At 43.6% G+C, this 25773-nt stretch overlaps 1 protein-coding gene across 4 annotated transcripts in view; it reads left to right on the top strand.

Moving 5' to 3' along the window:
• The first annotated feature begins 543 nt into the window (after nucleotides 1-543).
• The window catches only part of LOC139406773 (zinc finger CCCH domain-containing protein 3-like), a 79677-nt gene continuing 54447 nt past the window's right edge, over nucleotides 544-25773 (top strand). For 2 of the 4 annotated variants that reach the window (XM_071149797.1, XM_071149798.1), the window contains exons 1-3: nucleotides 544-624; nucleotides 869-2414; nucleotides 3029-3249. In XM_071149797.1, the coding sequence (XP_071005898.1) occupies nucleotides 579-624; nucleotides 869-2414; nucleotides 3029-3249 (1813 nt within the window). In that variant the 5' untranslated portion in view covers nucleotides 544-578. The remainder of the gene's footprint in view (nucleotides 625-868; nucleotides 2415-3028; nucleotides 3250-25773) is intronic. The other 2 variants (XM_071149799.1, XM_071149800.1) reach the window with 2 other exon arrangements.

The raw sequence follows: 25773 nt of genomic DNA, 5'->3' as shown, positions 1-25773 counted from the left end.
AGCTGAGTTTGAATAAGACATCTGATTACCACTTTGCATTTAGAACGTTTGGTTTTATTATAGTTAATAAATAACCACATCATTGGTGAATCACTAGATAAAACAAATGCATGTGTCTTTAAAAATAATCTTTATTTTGGTTAAGGAAATTGTTTTACATGTAGACAATGCCATAATAAATGCGAAACTGTTTCTGGATGCTCAACACAAAAAGTACAATCAATGTTAATAACTTTTTTGAGTTTCTTCAGGTAATGATTCACAAGGTAATGCTTATGGATCATTCTGAAAGAGACCTCTTTGACCTTGTTAACAAGCAAGTTTTTGTATGGTAATAACCAGACTTTTTCCCAACAGATATTAGTGACCAATGTTTTCCAGTAATTTATGACATAATGGCATTGCAAGCCGTTTGGCATTACAAGCTGGTCAATATACGCGCCATCACACTCCCTCATCTGATTGGTCGAGTAGGTGGGATTTCTGACTTTGTGGCTGTGGTAACGACCAAACTCCTCCACACGTAATCTATAATTGCGACGCTGGATGATGACGTTTGAGTTTAGGACATAAACAACATGGATGAGAGAGAAGCGCTGAAAAGGCAAATCGATCTGTTGCAAAGTAATGTGGTGTTTTACAGTGCAGTTAACATTACTGATACGCTATATTTAATAACTAATACTTACCAGTTACAATTGAAAGCTGTCACGCTGGCTGTTATAACCACCACGTTCTCTGTTGATGCTTAGCTAACGCTATCTAATTTAGCTGGTGCAAATTGACGTTGCTAGCTAGATACACGCTTTTCAATTTTAATTAACCACTGTTGCTAGCTACTTCTTAACCTCTTTCTGTCATCTCACAGATCTCATCAATAACCATAGAAGTATCCATGGGGATGCCCCTTCTTGTTCTGGCCAGCAGTGGCACCCAGCGAGACCACCAGCCCGAGGCAGGAGTCCCAGCTCATTTTTCAGCCCCACATTCCCCTCGCGTGGTGGGCCTCACCCCCCTCAACCCACAGGACACTGGAGGAAGAGCTACACCCTCAGTAGCAAGACCAGCTCATCCAAGCACAGTAGACCTACTACACAGACTGCCAAGCCCTCTCTAGAGCAGCAGGGTAGACCAATACAGATTACCAAGCCCTCTTTAGATTCTGCGGCACCCAACTCCTCTACTGGGTTCCTGTCCCTTCATGCTACAGATACCTTACAGCCCAGCCACAGCAGTAAGGACCCAGCTAGAGGAGAGAAGGATGGAACAAAATGGGCTACGTCTAGGGATCTAACAGGGCCAAGGGGCCAGCAGTACGCACTCACAGGGGGAGTGAGAAGATCTATGACGGGGACAGGCAGTGGATCCACAGCTATAGAGACAGAGACTGAACCCGGCAGAGGAAGGACAGGACCTGGGGGCAAGGCTGGGCTGGTAGTTTCGGCGAAGAGCAAAGGACTGGGACTGCCTCAGATAATGACCGCCCCTGGACAAATGGACTTGTCAGGTGTCCCTGCCAAAACGACCACCACTGCCACCAGGGTTCAGAGCACTGCTCAGCTACATATTAAACATTGCGTGACTGGGAAAACCAATACAGCAGCTAAGCAGGTTGTCCCCAAGGCAACCTCCAACAGCAACCCCACCCCTAGCGATGCCAATTCACTTCCTCTACCTCTTCCACCTCCTCTCTCTGCTCCCCCTAGTGCCTCTCTCAGTCCCAGGTCCAAGCTCACCCCAGCCCAGCCAGCCTCCTCTCCCCAGAACCACTCCAAGTTTACCTGGGTGAAGAGCCATCAGCCAGGAGGAGTCAGGCCCAGCCAGGCCAGAATAGAGTCCCGGCCCCCAGAAAATCTAATCACATCTGTCACCACCACAGTCTCCCATTCTGGGGTCCCTAGCAGTTTCTCATCCAGCCCCAGTTCCAGTAGGAAAGCCTTTGCCCCCAGAAAAAAGGTTCCCCGTAGGCTCAGTTTATCCACTGCAGTCCCTAAGACCTCCAAGTACACCTGGGTGTCCTCTGCTGCAGGGATCCAGGCTAGGCTGTCCCGGAAGCCTCTCTCACCCAAAGACCTGGCTCTGGCTCTGCCCCAGAGAGCTGCAGAGGGGTTCGTTACCAAGAAACCAAAATCCCCAAATACTTTAGCCAAGCAGCGTAAGGCAGCAGCGGCCTCCTGCTCCACTACCCTCAGTAGTCGCTACTGCTGGAAGGCAGGTTCTGGGGGAGGGGGGCAGACTGGCTCCGGGACAGGGTCCAGAGTTGGGTCTCTGTTCCGCTGGACCTCAGAGAAAGAGAATGGGGCCAAGGGGGGGTCTAGTGTCCCTCCATCTGTAACTCAACGCACCGCCTCCTCTTCCCCTGGGGGGTTCAAACTCAGGAGCAGGATGAAGATCATCAGGAGGTCAGTTAGCAGGTGAGAAAGAGGAGGATGAGGGCAGCCAGTGATTTATTTTCTCATCCATTCTCTTACTATAGAGCGCAATAGTAATGGCGTCTTTTTGTAAGCACTAACTCCGTCATGGCTCGTTGGGTCAAAGCCTATGGGGAGCTGAATTGATTTTTTTTAATTGGGGGGTAGATAAACGTGAAAATAAGGTCTGTGGCAAACACAAGCTTAGGAGTTCTTATACATTTTCTTTGAGATAATTTTCTTCTAATTACTTTTTGTGAATTTTTAAGCATTTATGTTAAAGTAAATAGAAATTAAAGGTCATGTTAACTCAGGGGTTACCAAACTTTTTCGCTCAGGCCCCTCTTCCAGCATTAGGATCCTGCGCCCCCCTTTCAAGCGCGCACGCCATGTCTGTTACCATTGGCAAAAGCACTATTCATGACAAACTGTTCACACCCCTCTTGGCAGAGGAATTTATATTATTTCCCCACTACCTGTAACACACACACATTAACACACTTACACACACACACACACATTAACACACACACACACACACAGAGACAGACAGATGCACACACACACACACACACACAGACATCTACCTCTAACACACACTTTCCTATGTATTACAGTGGGTCTGGGGCAGAACGGAGATCCAGCCCAGCAGCCATGACCCTGATCAGCCGCTACTCTCTACGCCTTAGGACACACACTCCGGTCCGGACACAAACTGCAGTGAGGACACGCACCCTTGTCCAGAGCCCGGGGGGTGTGAAGAGGACCCCGTCCCTTGAACTGGTCTCATTTGGCAGACACAAGCTACGACGTCTCTCCCCCAACCCCTCCAGGACAGGTAGGAAAAGGGGGCAAACACACATGATGTACAGTCCTATTAGGGCCAGTAGGTTTTTCTGACCTTGGCTAGTGACCTGAACAAAAAAACATCTTCCATGTAACTCCAAAATCAATGTAGGAATTAATGGAGTTCTTTTCCATTCTAACATTTCAATTAAAAAAAAAAATATCTGTTTTTATAAGTTTTGCTAGCAGGGTTCGGGTGAATTCCACAAATTAAATTCCAACTCAATTCCCTCTCCCTATAAATTCCATCAATTCAACATTCCAGCAGGGTTGGGGTCAATTCCTCAAATTCAATTCCAATGTAATTCCCTCTCCATTTAAATCCCATCAATTCAATACAAAATTCCATAGCAGTTCTTCAATTCAGAGTAAATTCAACTTGAATTCCAATTCTGAGTCAATAAAAAAATACAATTCCTAATTCATTATTCTGCCACAACAATTCACTCAATTCAATTAATCTCAAATACAAATTATAAATCAATTCAAAACTACAATTCTTAATTCAATATTCTGCCACAACAATTCAAATAATTATATTTCCTCACTAGACCAATTCCCTGAATTTAAATTCCTTCTTTCAACTCAAGCCAAACACAACCCAACTACCTCAACTCATGGCAGATTCCAAAGACAAACTTAACCTCTTGACAAATTAAGAGGGAATATTCCTGGTAAACCTCAATGTCCCCAGAATTCTGAAAACATTCAGGAATTTGGGGAATTAGCTTAACATATAAAATAATACAATTAGATGCTTTTCAAATTGAAACATACCATCATAAAGATGTAAAACATTATCTTAAATATAACCCAGCAACAAGCAAATGTGTGCTTCTGCACCGGGACCAGTGTTCAATTCCCGTTTCCACCTTTCATGCAATTTGTCTGTCTAAATAAAGCACACATTCTACAGGTAGAGTGGAATTCTACTCCAAATAATGTATGATAGGTTTATTAATTCAGTAGTTAAATTTACACTCAGTGTTTTAAAATAAACCGTTGGTGTTAATAACTTGAGTTGAGTGCCATTGTCATTTTTACTATGTGTAGAAAAAAACACTTACATTCAGAACCATAGCCGTCATTATCATATCTCCCAGCGTGCTTTATTGCAGGTTGATTTTTAGAATTGTTTATTACAATTTCTGTGTTTTAGCATGCACATCAATTGATTGATTGATCTGATGTTTGTTATTTATCTTTGTACAACATTTTCTAATCTAATTCAATCCGTTAGTGGTTGGACTTAATGAGATCATTGTTCAAGTTGAAATGGTTTAGGTAGTTTCCTTTGTCCAACTCTCCATACCTTGGCAGTCGTTATAAATGCAGGTTGTGGGTGATTAAAAGTTCCAATTATTGGATATCCATATCCATATTACTTTGCAAGCCAGCATAATGTGACTTGCTTGATGTGTCCTGCAAACCATGAGTTTCAGACCACTGTGTTGGGGTGAAACTAGGCTGTTGCAGTATAGGCTTATGATATGTGTTGTCAGAGAGGGTTACATTTTAAGGATAAGGTATTCACTTAGGCCACTCAGGAACATTCAATGTCATCTTCGTAAGCAACTCCAGTGCATATTTGGCCTTGTCTCCCAGTGTCTGTTGGAAAGCAGACTGAACCAGGTTTTCCTCTAGGATTTTGCCTGTGCTTAGCTCTATTCCGTTTTATCCAAAATAACTCCCCTGCCGTTGACTAACATACCCATAACATGATGCTTGAAAATATGAAGAGAGGTACTCAGTGTAGTTGGATTTGCCCCAAAACTACCCAAGCGCTGGTTAATAGTTCCAGAACTTTGCAGGTTGCTATGGCAAACAAAAATGGTTGCTATGGAGGCTTTTCCCCGCCTTGCTAGCTTGCCAACTACACAGCTAACACAATCACTTCAGACTGAAGCTGGAAAGACAGCAAAGTATCTGCATTTCGTTTAATTTGACCTGTTTTTCTATTGATATTTCTTTGTATATATCCATAAAAATTATGTTGATTCGTGATTTCGACTGTCTGATAAAAAATTGCGTAGTGCGTGACCCTAGGGTGGCAACACATATATTCTAAATGATTTGAATCTCCATTCTGAGTGTAAACTTTTGGAATCATGGAAATAGAATGTTTATTATAATTCTATAGTTAGAATATAAATAATAGTGGGCACTTTGAATACAGTGTTTGACATGACAACAAATGAAAGTGCCATGGACGAGTTATTGTGACAGGGTAGGAACCAATGGGACCCTATAATCGTGTGCTACATTAAATCTTTATTCATGTAGCCAACATATTCATGCTTCGCCAATTCCTCTTTGATTTAGAAGATACTGTTGCGCAAACAACATGCTGATTTAAGCCTCCAGGGGTACTGGTATCAGGCTGTATTAGCTAGCTACGTTTGCTCCGACTCAGTACTTTTATTAGCTTGTTTGCTAGCCAGGTAACTAGCGATTAGCATTAGTGGCTAGCACGATTTAGCTTAATTAACTTGCTAAGAAAATACAAACTAGCTGTTTGCAGATGTAAGAAACACAAACTAATATTGTAATTATAGAACGCTTGTGGATTTATATTAAGATCAAAGTGGAAACAACATCGTTGTCATCAACATTGTTGCATGTGCTGCATTGACCATGCAGACTGAACAAAAGTGTCTTGAGGTCAAGCAACAACAAATGCGCTCCTTGAGTGATGAGGTGGGACTAGGTCTTATTGAGATAGCTGGGAATGGTGTCTTAGTCTGTGTTAGCTACTGTGTGACTAATTTACTTAAAGATGGAATCCTTAATGTTGAAACTGACACTTACGTTTGTGATATTACAACACAAAGAAGCTACTGCCAACAATCACTGTTTGTTGCCATCTTTAATGAATATATCCCTCTGTGTAGAACTACATGACATGGACCGGAGTAGTGTGGATATAATCTGTCTAACAGCTCTATGGTTTAGTAATTTTAGGACACTGGGATCATTTTGCGCTTTGCAGTGCTCGAATCGGCCAATCTGCAGATGGTAACCCACACTGTCTCCAGTCTCCTGCAGGGGGCAACATACCCATCTCTATGGGAGGCCTATGGAGCAGTGCTCCATAGGGGGGGGGGGGGGGGGGTGTGTAATTGATAGCCTGATTGAGCTGTGATGGTGAACAAGTGGTTTCAGTGGGTAATGTTCGGGGCTGGAGGTGGGGAAGAGAAGAGGCTCTACTATCAAGCCCTAACATCACTACACCACTCACCTCCCCATCTCCCCCAGCCAGCCCTCTAGATAAAAAGCAGCTTATGCGTAATTATCATTTTGCAAATTGGATTGTTTTAACAAACTAGAGAATCTAGGCCTAACTTGATAGAAAGCAATCAGTGTTTTTACAACCCTCTACCCCTCTCTTTCTTCCATCCCCCGGTCATTCTGCTATAGCAGCCCCTGTCATGCCCATCTGTGTCGACTCCCCCCAGTCAATGGAGTCGAGCAGACATTAGAACATACATCACTATTAACAATGGGCTTTATTCATCCTGATGGCTGGCTGTCTGGCCCTCTCCATCGCTCACTCTCTCTGTTTCTTTCCTTTCTCTCTCATCATTCACCCTCCTCCTCTCACATCAACTCTCTGTCCTCCATTGTTTCCCTGCTGTTCTTCTCTTCTTGTTCTGTCTCTCACCCCTCTCTCCATCCAGTCATTCTTTCTCCTAGTTCTATGCCTTATCTTCTTTTGTAAGTGTCGAGATGAAGCTGGCCTGAAGCAGGACATGTTGTTTTTCTCTCAGTGATGGAGGGAAGGAAGGAGAAACTGAGAAAAGAAGGGATGGAGAGAGAGAGGAAGATGGAACGAGGGAGAGAGAGAGGAAGATGGAAAGAGAGAGGGAAAGTAGCTATCTATGCTGCAGATAAGAGCTGCTAATAAAGAGCAAATTGAATTACTAATGATAAGGAGCAGTTTTACAGCTCTGATGACCACACACACACAATGTTGTTTTCTCTTCGATGAACTCTCTCTCCCTCAGTGCAGCAGTAGTGCAGGCGTTAATTTGGCTTCCCGGATATCTACGGTTTAATTTAAAGAGAGCATAAACCTGGCATAAAAGTGAGCATTCAAGGCTGTTATGAATCGTGTGTGCGTGTGCGCGCGTATACCTGTGTACTTATCTGTGAGCCCAGATAACCTAATAAAGCAGATAAACCACAGGAATGGACAGAACGCGGAGTGGAGGAGTGCTGAGCCGTGTGGGTTCAGGCCCCATGTGCTAGCTCGCTGGGAGTGGAGGGTCTCTCTCCCCCTCTCCATCTCGCTTTCAGCCTCTAAATCAAATTAATTGTAATTGTCACATACGCCGAATACAACAAGTGTAAACTTTACAGTGAAATGTGTACTTACGAGCCCTTTCCCAACAATGCAGACTTAAAAAGTAATAAACAATGTAAATAGTAGCACAATAAACAAAGATATATACAGTGCCTTGCAAAATTTTGTTGCATTACAACCTGTAATTTAAATAGATTTTTATTTGAATTTCATGTAATGGACATACACAAACTAGTCCAAATTGGTGAAGTGAAATGAAAAAAAATAAAAACCTGAAAGTGGTGTGTGCATGTCACCCTCTTTGCTATGAAGCCACTAAAAAAGATCTGTTGCGACCAATTACCTTGAGAAGTCACATTATTAGTTAAATAAAGTCCACCTGTGTGCAATCGAAGTGTCACATGATCTGTCACATGATCTCAGTATATATACACATGTTTTGAAAGGCCCCAGATTCTGCAACACCACTAAGCAAGGGGCACCACCAAGCAAGGGGCACCATGAAGACCAAGGAGCTCTCCTAACAGGTCAGGGACAAAGTTGTGGAGAAGTACAGATCAGGGTTGGGTTATAATTTTTTTATCAGAAACTTTGAATATCTTAGGGAGCACCATTAAATCCATATAAAAAAAAATTGAAATAATATGGCACCACAACAAACCTGCCAAGAGAGGGCCACCCATCAAAACTTGCGGACCAGGCAAGGAGGGCATTAACCAGAGAGGCAACAAAGAGACCAAAGATAAGAGCTGCAAAGCTCCAGAGCGGAGATTGGAGTATCTGTCCATAGGACCACTTTAAGCCATACACTCCACAGAGCTGGGCTTTACGGAAGAGTGGCCAGAAAAAAGCCATTGCATAAAGAAAAGAATAAGCAAACACGTTTGGTGTTCGCCAAAAGGCATGTGGGAAACGCCCCAAACATATGGAAGATGGTACTCTGGTCAGATGAGACTAAAATTGAGCTTTTTTGCCATCAAGGAAAATGCTATGTCTGGTGCAAACACCTCTCATCACCCCAGGAACACCATCCCCAGAGTGAGCATGGTGGTGGCAGCATCATGCCGTGGGGATATTTTTCATCGGCAGGGACTGGGAAACTGGTCAGAATTGAAGGAATGATGAATGGGGCTAAATATTGGGAAATTCTTGAGGAAAACCTGTTTCAATCTTCCAGAGATTTGAGACTGGGACGGAGGTTCACCATCTAGCAGGACATTGACCTGAAGCGTACTGCTAAAGCAACACTTGAGTGGTTTAAGGGGAAACATTTCAATGTCTTAGAATGGCCGAGTCAAAGCCCAGACCTCAATCCAATTGAGAATCTCAAATCAAATTTGATTGGTCACATGGTTAGCAGATGTTAATTCAAGTGTAGCGAAATGCTTTTGCTTCTAGTTCTGACCGTGCAGTAATATCTAACAAGTAATCAAACAATTTCATGCATAGTTTCCTAAGAACGCGAAGCGAGGCATCCATCTCTGCCGGCGCCATCCCAACTGTGTTATGACTTAAAGATTGCTGTACACCAGTGGAACCTATCCAACTTGAAGGAGCTGGAGCAGTTTTGCCTTGAAGAATTGTCAAAAATCACAGTGACTAGATGTGCCAAGCCCCAAGTGACATGTAGCTATAATTGCTGCAAAAGGTGGATCTAAAAAGTATTAACTTTGGGGGGTGAATAGTTATGCACGCTCAAGTTTTATTTCTTGTTTGTTTCACAATAAAACATATTTTGCATCTTCAAAGTGGTAGGCATGTTGTGTAAATAAATGATACAAACCCTCCAAAAATCCATTTTAATTCCAGGTTGTAGGGCAACAAAATAGGAAAAATGCCAAGGGGGGTGAATACTTTCATATGTCGCTGTATATATTTAAGTATGCAGGGGTACGAGGTAGTTGAAATACTAGGTAGGGGTAAAAGTGACTAGGCAATTAACAGAGTAACAGCAGCGTATGTGGAGATTGTGAATGTGTGTGTGGTGTCAATATGCGTGGGTGTGTGAGTGAATGTGTGTGGGTGGAGTCCTCTAGCTGTCTCTGTCTCTTTGTGTCTGTATTTGTCTATATGTCTCTGTGGAATGTGGTGTTGCTCTATATAATACAATCACACAGTTAGAACAGAGCTATCTGTGAGAGGGTGTCTTGGGGGGTTGGAGGTGTAAGTATAGAGGGCAACTGTTGGCGCTTTAGAGTTGGTGTAGTTCACATACTGGCCCTGCTATGGCAGCCATGTCCTCCTCTTTCTCAGCATCAAGTTACTGGTACCCCCCCCTCCACCACACACACACACACTTCCCAGCCGGTTACCCCGCCAACACAGACGTTTTGTGGGGATCCCGCTACCGTGCCGATGATCGGCCCATTTGGTCCATAAATTATCATAGTGTGACATGTGCATCTACCCACAAATATATTTAGGCTTCACTTAGTGACAGTATGCTCTTATATCATGCCCCTGTGCTCTGCTATTGGGTCTTTGTATGACTTAGCAATATAGTGATTCTATGATATACTCTGCAATAAAATCTAAATCTAGCAGGACTTTTTGTTTGAATATGCAACACAAAATGTAGGTGTGCGTGTGTGGACCATCTGTTAGTGCAGGTTGTAAACTCAGCAAAAAAAGAAACGTCCCTTTTTCAGGGCCCTCTTTCAAAGATAATTCGTAAAAATCCAAACAACTTCACAGATCTTCATTGTAAAGGGTTTAAACACTATTTCCCATGCTTGTTCAATGAACCATAAACAATTAATGAACACGCACCTGTGGCACGGTCGTTAGACACTAACAGCTTACAGATGGTAGCCCATTAAGGTCACAGTTATGAAAACTTAGGACACTAAAGAGGCCTTTCTACTGACACTGAAAAACACCAAAAGAAGATGCCCAGGGTCCCTGCTCATCTGCGTGAACGTGCCTTAAGCATGCTGCAAGGAGGCATGAGGACTGTAGATGTGGCCAGGGAAAGAAATTGCAATGTCTGTACTGTGAGACGCCTAAGACAGCGCTACAGGGAGACAGGACAGACAGCTGATCGTCCTCACAGTGGCAGACCACGTGTAACAACACCTGCACAGGATCGGTACATCTGAACATCACACCTTCGGGACAGGTAAAGGATGGTAACAACAACTGTCCAATTTACACCAGGAACGCACAATCCCTCCATCAGTGCTCAGACTTTCCGCAATCGGCTGAGAGAGGCTGGACTGAGGGCTTGTAAGCCTGTTGTAAGGCAGGTCTTCACCAGACATCACCGGAAACAACATTGCCTATGGGCACAAACCCACCGTTACTGAACCAGACAGGACTGGCAAAAAGTGCTCTTCACTGACAAGTCGCGGTTTTGTCTCACCAGGGGTGAGCGTTACACAGAGGCCTGTACTCTGGAGCGGGATCGATTTGGAGGTGGAGGGTGCGTCATGGTCTGGGGCAGTGTGTCATAGCATCATCGGACTGAGCTTGTTGTCATTGCAGGCCATCTCAACGCTGTGCGTTACAGGGAAGACATCCTCCTCCCTCATGTGGTACCCTTCCTGCAGGCTCATCCTGACATGACCCTCCAGCATGACAATGCCACCAGCCATACAGCTCGTTCTGTGCGTGATTTCCTGCAAGACAGGAATGTCAGTGTTCTGCCATGGCCAGCGAAGAGCCCAGATCTCAATCCCATTGGATCTGTTGGATCAGAGGGTGAGGGCTAGGGCCATTCCCCCCAGAAATGTCTGGGAACTTGCAGGTGCATTGGTGGAAGAGTGGGGTAATATCTCACAGCAAGAACTGGCAAATCTGATGCAGTCCATGAGGAGGAGATGCACTGTAGTGCTTTAGGCAGCTGGTGGCCACACCAGATACTGACTGTTACTTTTGAATTTGATCTCCCCTTTGTCCAGGGACACATTATTCAATTTATTTTAGTCACGTCTGTGGAACTTGTTTAGTTTATGTCTGTTGTTGAATCTTGTTATGTTCATTCAAATATTTACACATGTTAAGTTTGCTGAAAATAAACACAGTTGGCAGTGAGAGGATGTTTATTTTTTTGCTGAGTTTCTATCATTCTTGTCTCTCAGTTGTCTCCTCATTAATCAGTATGCATGCATGACTGTAAGTCGCGTTAATAAAAGTGTCCGCTAAATGGCTAATATTATTATTATTAAAATCACACCCGCTTGCTGGATTATACTTATATTTTCTATTCATATGTTGTACAGTAGATTAGGCTAAAGATACTCTATGCATTTCAAATGTAATTTATCTCAGTGCTAGTATCAGGTATAGTCTAGGCTTCAAATATGGCAACAACGCAACACACACACTGATCGGTGAGAATGACACCATCTCCCCTAACACACACTGATGTCATGCGTCACATTTAAAAGCCTGTCCTTATTTGGCTGTGGTTTGGCTCAATGTGTTTTTGTTTGTTTATTTGCATCATTCACTAGTTCACACTTTCTCTAGTTTCTCCCACTATAGTCCCCCCCGTCTCCGTCGTAAACATTCCGTTATACACACACACAGCTTTATTTGGCTATGGGCTTGAAATCACACTTGTATTTGGTTGGATTCAGAATACACAGTTGCTGTGTCCATATCTGTATATGCATGTACGAATACGTGTAAAATAATCTTTCTGCATGCCAATAATCGTCTCTTACTATTGTAATAGTTATTGAGTGAGGAGGGTGAGTCGTGTGTGTGTGTATTTCTTTCATCAACTGCGTGTCAACATATCCCACTCTAAATGCCATTCCCTAACACATTGTCAGTCAGGCACCATAGCTTTGTCAATCAGGCACCACACATGCTCTGCTTCTTATGGCAGGCAGCAATGCCAACCCACAGCTCTCTTCGCCCTCCCCCAACAGGACAGGTAGCCTATTCTCATCAGTGAGGTATTTGAAACCTTGAATAAGGGTTTCAAATTTGGGGAAATTACTTTTTAATTCAATCTTTTTAATGTTTTAGACATTTTGTGAGGAAAGCTGTGTCTCAGGTTCTGCTTTACTGCAGTGGTTGCACAGACTTTCCTCTACGCTTCCTGTGTCTACCTTTCTCTATGACAAGTCTCTCTCTCTCTCAGTATGTATCTCTCTTTCAATTCAATTTAAGGGGCTTTATTGGTATGGGAAACACATGTTTACATTGCTAAAGCAAGTGAAATAGATAATAAACAATGAAAAAAAATGAACAGTAAACGTTACACTCACAAAAGTTCCAAAATAGTGGCAAAGCCTTTCTCTCTCTCTCTCTCTCTCTCTCTCTCTCTCCTCTCTCCTCTCTCCTCTCTCTATCACTCATACACACACACACATGCGTCTTCATGCGTCTTTTTTGACAATGGAAGACGATTGCCCCACTGGTTTAGCCTGGTGAAACCAACCTGATCGCTGCGTTCACCATCCTGTAAGTGAAATAGAATGGTGAATACAGCAATCTGGCTGGTTCCACCAGGCTACCACTGGTTTTACCTAGAAATAATATGTCAACATTACAAAATGTGGGGGGGGGGGGGAGACAAATCTTTCTCACAGTGAGTGAGTGATGGTGGAGTCAGGGTGAGATCTGGCCCCTAGCCTTGCCCAGCTGGGCCTGGGAGAGCAGAATAAAGCTTTTACAGTGTTCAGTTTTGGGTACAGTACCCAGAATGTGTTCTGTGGGTTTGTTCTATTATGTAAAGCTCCAGGAAGCTGCTCCAGTCCCTCAGTCAGTCAATCACAGAGCAGAACACTGGCATCTACCCCCTCACTCCCCCTATAGAGTACAATAGTATGAGTCATTAATACCCATAAAACCTAGCGGTCAAATAAGGAAATGGTTCCAATCATTTTCCCATCATCAATATTTCCCCTTAGGTTTTTTTTAGAAACACTTGTAAGGGCTGTGTTTTGTGTAGGCATATTCTGGCGTGACGTTTTGATGACCATGTAAATATCTCTAGGACAAGGGGACTTTTATCAATATATTCACCTTTATTCACCACCCAAAAATGAAATGCTAATGTGGCTGTCATAAAGAACAACAAATGCCATGACGATCTGGACGAGACTGCCGAATCGAGGCAAAGGTAAAAATCTCTGATTTACTATCTAATGTTAGCTACATTTTGTAATTGATACATTGGCTACATTTCTTTCAAAGGACAATTCTGTGAACTGACTTGTGCAAGTTTTAAATGGACCTGTTAGCAAAGGTGTCATCTAGAGATGCCGCGCAGGAGCTTGCAGAGATTTGTAGCCTTGCATGATGTCTACTTTAATGCTAATGAGCATTTTCAAATCTGAGGGTAAATAGAGCCGAATATATTGATGTCACCTTGTCCAAGAGAGATTTACATGGTTATCAAAACGCCATGCGTGAAACCACAGCCCTTATTTTAAGAGATTCTAAAATTCCCGATGGAAAAATGTATGTTGGAAAAACGTTTGGAACCATTTCCACGTTTGAAGGCTAGGTTTTATGGGTATTATGACACCTCCGCTGTGGGGCTCTATCCCTCACCTCTCCCTCCCCATTACAGTAACCCAACACCAACTCCTTCCCCTCCATGTGTCTTTACAGAGTGAAGTGTAACCATAATATTCATGGGGGTTTGGCATTTGCGTGTCCTTGGATCGCCTGGCATGTTAATTATGGGACCTCCTCTCCCTGTCTCTCTACCTTCCTGATTGCATGCAGGGACACTTCTGGTCCCATTGGGGCAGGGGTAGTGGGTGACGGGGTAGGGGGGGTTAGGGACTTTAGAGCTTGGGAGTTGAGGTCCAAGCAGGGGGCTTGAAGTGTGTCCCTTGGTTGGGGGGGGGGGGGGGGGGGTCAGGAGCAGCACACCTCTGCTCTAGCCTTTAACACCCTCTTGTAAGACAATCCTCCCTCTAGTCCAGTTGGTTTAGGATGGGGAACCTCAGAGGAGAGGAGACTGGCTTTACACTGGGTTACCTTCAGAGCTAGATAGGACATGTAGCTGACTGTAGTTACCTCACCACCAAATGGCCTTTTGGGCCTCATTAGGGAATATATTTTACAACTTGTCTTACATATACTCAATCAATCAATCACTCACTCACTCACTCACTCACTCACTCACTCACTCACTTACTTTCCTAGTTTACACTCCCAAACTCCTTACTGACATACTCACTCAATAGGTTACTTATTTACACACAGTCACTGTGTCTGTCAGTCAGTAGCACCAGTATCTCTCTTACTCACACTAATAGCACCTACTAGTCAATCCCGCAGGGATGGAGAGATCAGTGGAGATGGGTAGGGGCATGGGCCTGTCCCAGCCACTCTGACTGACCACAGACCACAGGTTCAGGAACTATTCTGAGCTATTCTCCCCCCACCTCCTTGCTCACTCCCTCTCTCCTCGATCCCTCTTCCTCTCTTTCTCTTCTCCGGCCCTCCCTCTCTGTCCAGAGGGAGTAATGATATTTTCCTAATTAACTGGTTGGCTGATGCTCTCCCAGGCCCAGCTGGGCCAGGCTAGGGGCCAGATCTCACCCTGCCTCCACCATCCCGTCCAGTGCTATCCCTGGTTAACCTGGGTGAGGCTAGGGGCCAGATTACTCTTCTCTCTGCCTCACCCCTTCCTCCCTCCCTCCTCCGCCTGGCTCTCTCCCCAAAAACATTACCGGGCCCCTAGTAGCCCCTCCAGACGTGGGGAAACCCAACCCTCTAATCTCTCTCACTGCCTGATATTTTTTGTCAGCCTTTCCAACTTTCCATTTCAGTCGTGCAGGCTGCAGGGCCGGACACCTGAGAACCCCCTGTCTATTCTGGTCCTCTAGAGTTAATCAGCCAGCAACCTCTCTCCCCCTCCCTGCCTACTTCCCTCCCTCCCTCCTCACACCCTCCTCTCCTCCGTGCCCCAGTCCATCCCTTGGGGGCAGTTAAGTTTTCTCCAGTCTCTTGGGCCCCTCAGCTATGTGGCTATGTGCTTCAAGTCATGATAAGCATGCAAGCCTCCAAGCTCAACACCAGCCTTTCTCCTAAGCCTCTGCCCTGACCTCCCCCACCTGCCCCCTGACCCTCTGTGTTCTATGCCCAGGCTACACACACACACAAAAACTCTCCTCACCATCCTATCCCCACAGGTGTGCCCATCACCTACCTCAACAGAGGAAGGTGACAGACAGGTGTAAACTGAATGATGGATGGGTGAAACATATATGAACCCGGTCTCGCCCTATCGCTATCTCTCCCTCCCTCTCTCTCTCTCCACTGTCTCACTCCTCCGCCTTCTCCCTCCTATCACACTTAACCCCCCTCATTTAACTCCGGCTAGTACCCTTTATCCATCTCCTTCTCTCCCCCTCCATCACTCCTCGTGCTCACCCCAAGCCCTGGTTGTGTGTGTGTCCCTCTGCGTCTGAATAATTCATGCTTAACCTATTTCATTAGGGAGATTTGCTCTGAACAGAGAGAGGCAGAGTAATTGAGTCCTCTTAACTGTGTGTGTGTGTCTTTGACTGACTGTTAGTGTAAACATTCTGACACAGTGATAGCAGCATCGAGCGACTGTAAGAAGAGTCTGAGGAGCCACCAGTCTCTATCCCTCGCTCTCCTTTTCACAGTTACCTAGTTTATCTCATTCTCACTCACTCACTCACTCACTCACTCACTCACTCACTCACTCACTCACGCACCCAGCGTTTCCTGCTAACCAAATCAGTCTTTCACAATACTTGGCGGCGCTGGGGATTGGCCGTCTTGGTGATCGTGGCACAATACTAGTGTTGTTGGTAATATCCTGGTCTGATGGGTGACTGGCGTGGCTACAGACGCGTAGTGCCTTCATTACTGCTCTCTATAACTCATCGTGTCTCTCTCGGGGCTTGGCAGGCTGTTTTTATTTTTGTATTTATTTGACTAGGCAGTTGGAACAGCACTGTGGTTAGGGTCAGCGTCCTAATTATACACACCTGTCCTAAACCGGGTTAAGTGTACAGCCAGGACCAGGGGATACAAATGCACGTGTGCATGCATCCACCCGCATACACACGTGTTTGTCAGCTGCTTGTATTTCTGCTCATGGACTGCAGAGGGGGCTGTGCACTGTGAATGCAGGCAGGACCAGGCCCGGTGACCCGAATGATCTCAAGAGGATGGTCTATCTATGAGTCTTACATCTTACATTGTTGGTCGGGCTGAATGTGTGAAAGTACGTGTGAGATGCATGTTGCAGGTGTCCTCTACCCTCTACTGTATGTCACTAAGGTAATCACAGACAGGACAATCCGGAACATAAGAATTTAGGTGGCCACCACAGCCTCCAGCTAGACCTAACCCTCTCTGTAACTGTTTGGGGCAGGGGATGGTGGAGAGTACTGAACAGGAGATGGATTTGATTTTGGCTTTAGGCCCTCAAAGGATCAAGAATAGGAGCACTACTCTTGACTTAACCACATTTCCCAGCCAGATCCACCCCTCTCTGTAACAGTAATGTGTTCTGTGTATGGGGGCTGCGGAGTTGACCGCTTCATAAGAAGGTGTGAGGGGGGAGTCTGAATGTCACACCTGACCCTCCGCACCTGTCCAGCTGTATGATACTTAACGTCACCCTTCTCCAGGCAGCTCTGCGCCTGCTGCTTAATACTAATATGAACACTACGCACATATGCACACAAGCATGACGATTACACACATGCAGTGCATTCGGAAAGTATTCAGACCCCTTCCCTTTTTCCACATTTTGTTACGTTACAGTCTTATTCTAAAACGGATTCAATTATATTCCCCCCTCATCAATCTACACACAATACCCCAATGACAAAGCGAAAAAACAGTTTTTAGAAACGTTTGCAAATGTATAAAAAAAAACTAAAACAGAAATACCTTATTTACTTAAGTATTCAGACCCCAGGCCTCCCGGGTGGCGCAGTGGTTAAGGGCGCTGTACTGCAGCACCAGCTGTGCCATCAGAGTCCCTGGGTTCGCGCCCAGGCTCTGTCGTAACCGGCCGCGACCGGGAGGTCCGTGGGGCGACGCACAATTGGCCTAGCGTCGTCCAGGTTAGGGAGGGATTGGTCAGTAGGGATCTCCTTGTCTCATCGCGCACCAGCGACTCCTGTGGCGGGCCTGGCGCAGTGCGCGCTAGCCAAGGTTGCCAGGTGCACGGTGTAGCCTCCGACACATTGGTGCGGCTGGCTTCCGGGTTGGATGCGTGCTGTGTTAAGAAGCAGTACGGCTGGTTGGGTTGTGTATCGGAGGACGCATGACATTCAGCCTTCGTCTCTCCCGAGCCCGTACGGGAGTTGTAGCAATGAGACAAGATAGTAGCTACTACAACAATTGGATACCACAAAATTGGGGAGAAAAAGGGGTAAAATAAAAAATAAAAAATAATAAAAAATAGTATTCAGACCCTTTGCTATGAGACTCGAAATTGAGCCCAGGTGCATCCTGTTTTCTTTGATCGTCCTTGAGCTGTTTCTAAAACTCGATTGGAGTCCACCTGTGGTAAATTCATTGATTGGAAGTTATCTAGAAAGGCACAAACCTGTCAATATAAAGGTCCCACAGTTGACAGTGCATGTCAGAGCAAAAACCAAGCCATGAGGTCAAAGGAGCTCCGAGACAGGATTGTGTTGAGGCACAGATCTGCGGAACGCTACCAAAACATTTCTACAGCATTGAAGGTCCCCAAGAACACAGTGGCCTCCCGGCCAAACTGAGCAATTGGGGGAGAAGTGCCTTGGTCAGGGAGGTGACCAAGAACCCGATGATCACTCGGACAGAGCTCCAGAGTTCCTCTGTGGAGATGGGAGAACCTTCCAGGAGGACAACCATCTCTGCAGCACTCCACCAATCAGGCCTTTATGGTAGAGTGGCCAGACAGAAGCCACTTCTCAGTAAAAGGCACATGATATCCCGCTTGGAATTTGCCAAAAGGCACCTAAAGGACTCTCAGACCATGAGAAACAAGATTCTCTGGTCTGATGAAACCAAGATTGAACACGTTGGCTTGAATGCCAAGTTTCAGGTTTGGAGGAAACCTGGCACCATCATGTGGTATGTTTTTCAGTGCAGGGACACATTCAATGACATACTTTAAAAAATCTCAAATACTATTTCTAAATACTCTGTGCCCCACACACTACTCTGTTTGAGAGAGACAGAGAAGAGGAGAGAGAGAGAAAGAGAAGGAGGGGGTGAGAGGAGAGCGACTGCGAGAGAGAGTACAGTATTGATTTGGGGGCAGTTCATTCTGTGATGTCCCTGGTGAGGTGCTCTGGGGGAAATAGCTAGTTTGTCTTCTGTCACTTTGGCTTCACAGTTAAAGAAAGAACAGAGCGGAGAAAGAAAACCACCTCCATAGACGAGAGCATCAACATCAAAGGGACCTGGGAAGTCACTGGGGAGATCTAGAACAGACGGTGCTTGCTTGCGTGCGGTGGAGAAGGTTGTATTGATCATTGGTCGTTTACTGTCCCTCGATCCCTGGTGAATTGCACTGTGGGAAGTGGTTAATTTGTCGCCTGTCCAGGGGGGGCTTAGACAAGATGCGTGCATACAGTATGCGTGTGTGTGGTCATTTGTCTCCTGTCCTGAGTCGTCCTCAACTGTTAAAAGCCTCGCTCGGTCTCTGGTGACAATGTGATGTCATTGATCCCTCTGTCCAATGACAGTAATGCTGGACTAACTGGCCTCGTTAACATAATGTATACATTATATACTGTAGAAATTGTATAGGAAGAAAATAACAGTTATGAAAGACGGAAGAAGCATTGTACTCTTTGTGATCTAGGAGGCTAAAAGCCTATTCAAATTGAAGAGAGTTGAAGCATTGGTACGCAGACAAAATTTTATTTTATATATGTACATAAACTTTTCAATTTACATTTGCAACAGAATGTCTTGTGCCGAGAGGGTTCTGGGACATTTACCTTAAATATCCCATTTTTGCAACCTATTTTGCAACCTGTATGGTGCAGCTGTCAAGTTGTTGGACCTTAAATGAAACTGCTATACTTGTTTATTTATCACAATTTTCTTTAGCCAATTTTGTTATTTTAATGCATGGCTGACAGACCAGTTCTTTACCTTCTCTGCTTTCCACTTGCCTCCTCCATTTCTGATGCAATGCTGCAATCAGTTAGTTGTAATTTTGTGTAGAGCAGACTTCCATATATTTTGGTTAACTGCGTGTGTGACAACTCCACCAGTCCTATTTATGATATCATATACAATTATATATTATTATAAAATATATATATATTTTTTAATCAATCGTACATTTGAGTTGAACCATAATATTTGTTCTGTCTGTTCTGGTGGATTAAACTGAAATTGCAAACAGTTTTCTATTGCTCGCTTTAAAAATAGCAATATTTTGAAAATTATTTAATTTTCAAATAACTGAAAGTGAGAGGTGGTAATCTGATGAAGGGAACAGGCCATCCTTGAACACGGGGTGAGCCATTCTTAGTAATCTGCTAGAGAACCGGTTTGGATTTAAGTATAGCTTTTGTATGACTGAAGCCTTTAGTGAGCGGTCCAATGCTTTAATATTTTATCATTTCTGCCCACCTAATTCCTATTCATTATATGAATATGTCAGTTTAATTTTGTCTGGCATGCCGTTCCAAATAAAGTGGTATATTTATTGCTCATATTTAAAAATAGGTGTAGGCAGGTGTAAGCAGGGCCATAAGTAAATAGGTAAACTGTGACATGACTAAAGAATGGATTTTTCCACAAATAGACAGGTGTTGTCCTTTCCATGGTAACATCATTTTATCTAATTTGGCTAACTTTCTATTAAAATGTATTGTAGTGAGAATTTATTTTGGGATATGAATACCGATCGTGTCCACGTAGCCATCGGACCATTTTATTGGTAAACTACCCAGTAATGTAAAAGTTGTATTTCTTACATATCCAATAGGTAATATGGTGCATTTATCATAATTCGGTTTTAATCCAGAGAGGTTAGAAACATTGTCTAGATCCTCTGAGGCTGTGCAGGGATCCAAATTGCAGATTTAAAAGAAAGCATAAATTGTCAGCGTGCAATGACACCCCGTTTTTAAGCCCTGGATTTCTATCCCCTTGATATTATTGTTGGATCCGATTTTAACAACTAACATTTTGATGGCCGTAATAAATAGATGTTCTTTTACTTCTCTTGACAATTTAAAATTGAGAAGTAGCCATTATTTATTATTTTACACCTGTTACTATACATAACTTTGACCCAAGAGATTCTCCTAAATTAAATTGTCCAGCCATTTATATGTGAGGGAAAAAAGTATTTGATCCCCTGCTGATTTTGTACGTTTGCCCACTGACAAAGAAATTATCAGTCTATAATTTTAATGGTAGGTTTATTTGAACAGTGAGCGCCATAATAACAACAAAATCCAGAAAAATGCATGTCAAAATTGTTATAAATTGATTTGCATTTTAATGAGGGAAATAAGTATTTGACCCCTCTGCAAAACATGACTTAGTTCTTGGTGGAAAAACCCTTGTTGGCAATCAGAGGTCAGACGTTTCTTGTAGTTGGCCAGCAGGTTTGCAAAACATCTCAGGAGGGATTTTGTCCCACTTCTCTTTGCAGATCTTCTCCAAGTCATTAAGGTTTCGAGGCTGATGTTTGGCAACTCGAACCTTCAGCTCCCTCCACAGATTTTCTATGGGATTAAGGTCTGGAAACTGGCTAGGCCACTCCAGGACCTTAATGTGCTTCTTCTTGAGCCACTCCTTTGTTGCCTTGGCAGTGTGTTTTGGGTCATTGTCATGCTGGAATACCCATCCACGACCCATTTTTTTCAATGCCCTGGCTGAGGGAAGGAGGTTCTCAGCCAAGATTTGACTGTACATGGCCCCGTCCATCGTCCCTTTGATGCGGTGAAGTTGCCCTGTCCCCTTAGCAGAAAAACACCCCCAAAGCAAAAGGTTTCCACCTCCATGTTTGACTGTGGGGATGGTGTTCTTGGGGTCATAGGCAGCATTCCTCCTCATCCAAACACGGCGAGTTGAGTTGATGCCAAAGAGCTCCATTTTTACTTCTGTCTTTTGTTGTTCTGTTGCATCACCTAATTTCTGTTGAGCTTCAATTGGCGGACAGATAGCTTTACCTTCTCCTGCAAAATGTCTTGATAAACTTGGGAATTCATTCTTCTGTCGATGATAGCAAGCTGTCCAGGCCCTGAGGCAGCGAAGCAGCCCCAAACCATGATGCTCCCTGAACCATGATGCTCACCATACTTTAAAGTTGGGATTGAGGTTTAGATGTTGGTGTGCTGTGCCTTTTTTTCTCCACACACAGTGTTGTGTGTTCCTTCCAAACAACTCAACTGTAGTTTCATCTGTCCACAGAATATTTTGCCAGTAGCGCTGTGGAACATCCAGTTGCTCTTTTGCGAACTTCAGATGTGAAACAATGTTTTTTTTGGACAGCCGTGGCTTCTTCCATGGTGTCCTCACATGAACACCATTCTTGTTTAGTGTTTTACATATTGTAGACTCGTCAACAGAGATGTTAGCATGTTCCAGAGATTTCTGTAAGTCTTTAGCTGACACTCTAGGATTCTTCTTAACCTCATTGAGTATTCTGCACTGTGCTCTTGCAGTCATCTTTGCAGGATGGCCAGGGAGAGTAGCAACAGTGCTGACATTTCTCCATTTACAGACAATTTGTCTTACCGTGGACTGACTTTTAGAGATACTTTTGTAACCCTTTCCAGCTTTATGCAAGGCAACAATTCTGAGATCTCTTTTGTTCGAGGCATGGTTCTTTTCAGGTAATGCTTCTTGTGAATAGCAAACTCAAATGTTGTTTTTTAAGGGGCAGGGCAGCTCTAACCCAAAAATCTCCAATCTCGTCTCATTGATTCGACTCCAGGTTAGTTGACTCCTGACTCCAATTAGCTTATGGAGAAGTCATTAACCTCGGGGTTCACATACTTTTTCCAATCTACACTGTGAATGTTTAAATGATATATTCAATAGAGATAAGATCAGATCGAATTTTATGTCAAATTCATGCAGAAATCTAGGTAATTCCAAATGGTTCACATACTTTTTCTTGCCACTGTAAATTCCAGTCGTGCTTTTTCAAAGGCCTTTTCAAAGTCAGCTTTGAACACCAGGCCTGGTTTCTCAGATTTTTCAGTGTTCTATCGTTTCTAGTGCTTGTCTTAAATTATCTCCAATGTATTGTCAATGTAAAAAATCTGTTTAAATATCTGAAAATGCCTTTTTAATTATATGTGCTATGCATTTTGCTAGGATTTAAGCATCACAGCACTGAAGTGGAAGGGGTCTCCAGTTTTTTAGGTGGACTGGATCTGTATATTTACCATCTGGGTCCTGTTGCAGTAATAGTAAAATCCGACCTTCTTGCTGAGTATCTGATAGTCTACCATTTTTTATAGGAGTGGTTCAAACTTATTAGATATAAAAATATTTGATATACCTCAACTGGTATGCCATCCAGTCCTGGAGTTTTCCCGAACTTGAGGGCTTTAATTGCATTTAGAAGTTCCTCCTCTGTAATTAGGCCTTCACATGAATCTTTCAGTATAGCTATACATTTTACACTATTCACAGAAGAAAAATATCTTTACAATTAACTTAAGTTAGTGGAAATAGAGGAGACTGAAATGAAGACATATGCTTATTAAAGTACTTTGTTTCCACTTTAAAATATCGTTTGGATGGATGACTCCGTCACTTTTATCAAGTTTCTGTTCATTTGTTTGGGTAGAATTTCTATATTGAAAACATAATTTGTGTCCCCCCCCCCCCCCCCCCCCCCCATTTTCCATCCAATTCGCTTAATTTTGTATAATATATTACACTTGATCTTTCTTGAATAAGTTCCTCCCTTTCTTTTTGTTTTTCCTTTAACTTATGCCTCTGTTACAGTTTTTATTGCTATTTATCTGTACTGTTAGTTCTGTTTTGACCTAAATTGCCTTTGTTTTAAATATTAGTATTGAATTGCATGGCCTCTAAAGGCAAATTTAAAGAGTCCCATACAATAAGGGCATCTGCTGTGCCTATGTTATGAAGGAAAAAGTCAAATTCTGTTGGTTAAAAACCAGTTGTCATCCAGTAGGTTTTGACTAAATTTCCTCGCCATCGTGGAAATTCTGTAAAAGTAATGTGTATACCAATTATTTGATGATCTGACTACATTCTGTCCCCTATCAACACTCTTAACTTTTGTTGCCAGTGAAAATTACAAAAGAAAGTAGTCAAGACGACAAGCTTGATTGAGTCTCCGCAATGTATATCTCAATAGGTCAGGATATTTCAGCCTCCATATAAAGGGAAGGGATAGGGGGATACCTAGTCAGTTGTACAGTTTTGGCCAAAGGTTTTGAGAATGACACAAATATTAATTTTCACAAAGTCCGCTGCCTCAGTTTGTATGATGGCAATTTGCATGTACTCCAGAATGTTATGAAGAGTGATCAGATGCATTGCAATTAATTGCAAAGTCCCTCTTTGCCATGCAAATGAACTGAATCCCCCCCAAAAAACATTTCCACTACATTTCGGCCCTGCCACAAAAGGACCAGCTGACATCATGCCAGTGATTCTCTCGTTAACATAGGTGTGAGTGTTGACGAGGACAAGGCTGGAGATCACTCTGTCATGCTGATTGAGTACGAATAACAGACTGGAAGCTTCAAAAGGAAGGTGGTGCTTGGAATCATTGTTCTTCTTCTGTCAGCCATGTTTACCTGCAAGGAAACACGTGCCGTCATCATTGCTTTGCACAAAAAGGGCTTCACAGGCAAGGATATTGCTGCCAGTAAGAATGCACCTAAATCAACCATTTATCGGATCATCAAGAACTTCAAGGAGAGCGGTTCAATTGTTTTGAAGAAGGCTTCAGGGCACCCAAGAAAGTACAGCAAGCGCCAGGACGATCTCCTAAAGTTGATTCAGCTGCGGGATCGGGGCACCACTAGTACCGCGCTTGCTCAGGAATGGCAGCAGGCAGGCAGGTGTGAGTGCATCTGCACGCACAGTGAGGCGAAGACTTTTGGAGGATGGTCTGGTGTCAAGAAGGGCAGCAAAGAAGCGACTTCTCTCCAGGAAAACATCAGGGACAGACTGATATTCTGCAAAAGGTACAGGGATTGGACTGCTGAGGACTGGGGTCAAGTCATTTTCTCTGATGAATCCCCTTTCCGATTGTTTGGGGCATCTGGAAAAAAGCTTGACCGGAGAAGACAAGGTGGGCGCTACCAACAGTCCTGTGTCATGCCAACAGTAAAGCATCCTGAGACCATTCATGTGTGGGGTTGCTTCTAAGGCAAGGGAGTGGGCTCACTCACAATTTTGCTCAAGAACACAGCCGTGAATAAAGAATGGTACCAACACATCCTCAGAGAGCAACGTCTCCCAACCATCCAGGAACAGTTTGGTGACGAATAATGCCTTTTCCAGCATGATGAAGCACCTTGCCATAAGGCAAAAGTGATATCTAGAGTGGGGCAAACAAGTATTTAGTCAGCCACCAATTGTGCAAGTTCTCCAACTTAAAAAGACGAGAGAGGCCTGTAATTTTCATCATGGGTACACTTCAACTATGACAGACAAAATGAGAAAAAAAATCCAGAAAATCACATTGTAGGATTTATTTGCCAAAATACATTTAAAATCAGTTTTTCACAATTCCTGACATTTAATTCTAGTGAAGGTCAGTTAGGATCAGCACTTTATATTAAGAATGTGAAATGTCAGAATAATAGTAGAGAGAATGATTTATTTCAGCTATTTGTTTTTTTCGTCACATTCCCAGTGGGTCAGAAGTTTACATACACTCTATTAGTATTTGGTAGCATTGCCTTCAAATAGTTTAACTTGGGTCAAACGTTTCGGGTAGCCTTCCACAAGCTTCCCACAATAAGTTGGGTGAATTTTGGCCCATTCCTTCTGACAGAGCTGGTGTAACTGAGTCAGGTTTGTCGACCTCCTTGCTCGCACACACTTTTTCAGTTCTGCCCACACATTTTCTATACGATTGAGGTCATGGCTTTGTGATGGCCACTCCAATACCTTGACTTTGTTGTCTTTAACTTCTTGATGCACCCATCCCGTTACCGGGATCATTTTCGTCAACATCCGCTGAATTGCAGAATGCCAAATTCAAATTAAATTACTAAAAATATTTAATTTTCATGAAATCACAAGTGCAATATAGCAAAACACAGTTTAGGTTGTTGTTAATCCACCTGG

This window comes from Oncorhynchus clarkii, chromosome 4 (assembly GCF_045791955.1).
Source record: "Oncorhynchus clarkii lewisi isolate Uvic-CL-2024 chromosome 4, UVic_Ocla_1.0, whole genome shotgun sequence".
Classification (NCBI taxonomy): domain Eukaryota; kingdom Metazoa; phylum Chordata; class Actinopteri; order Salmoniformes; family Salmonidae; genus Oncorhynchus; species Oncorhynchus clarkii.
The sequence above is the reverse complement of the archived record's forward strand: the minus strand, read 5'-3'. Positions and strand labels throughout refer to the sequence as shown.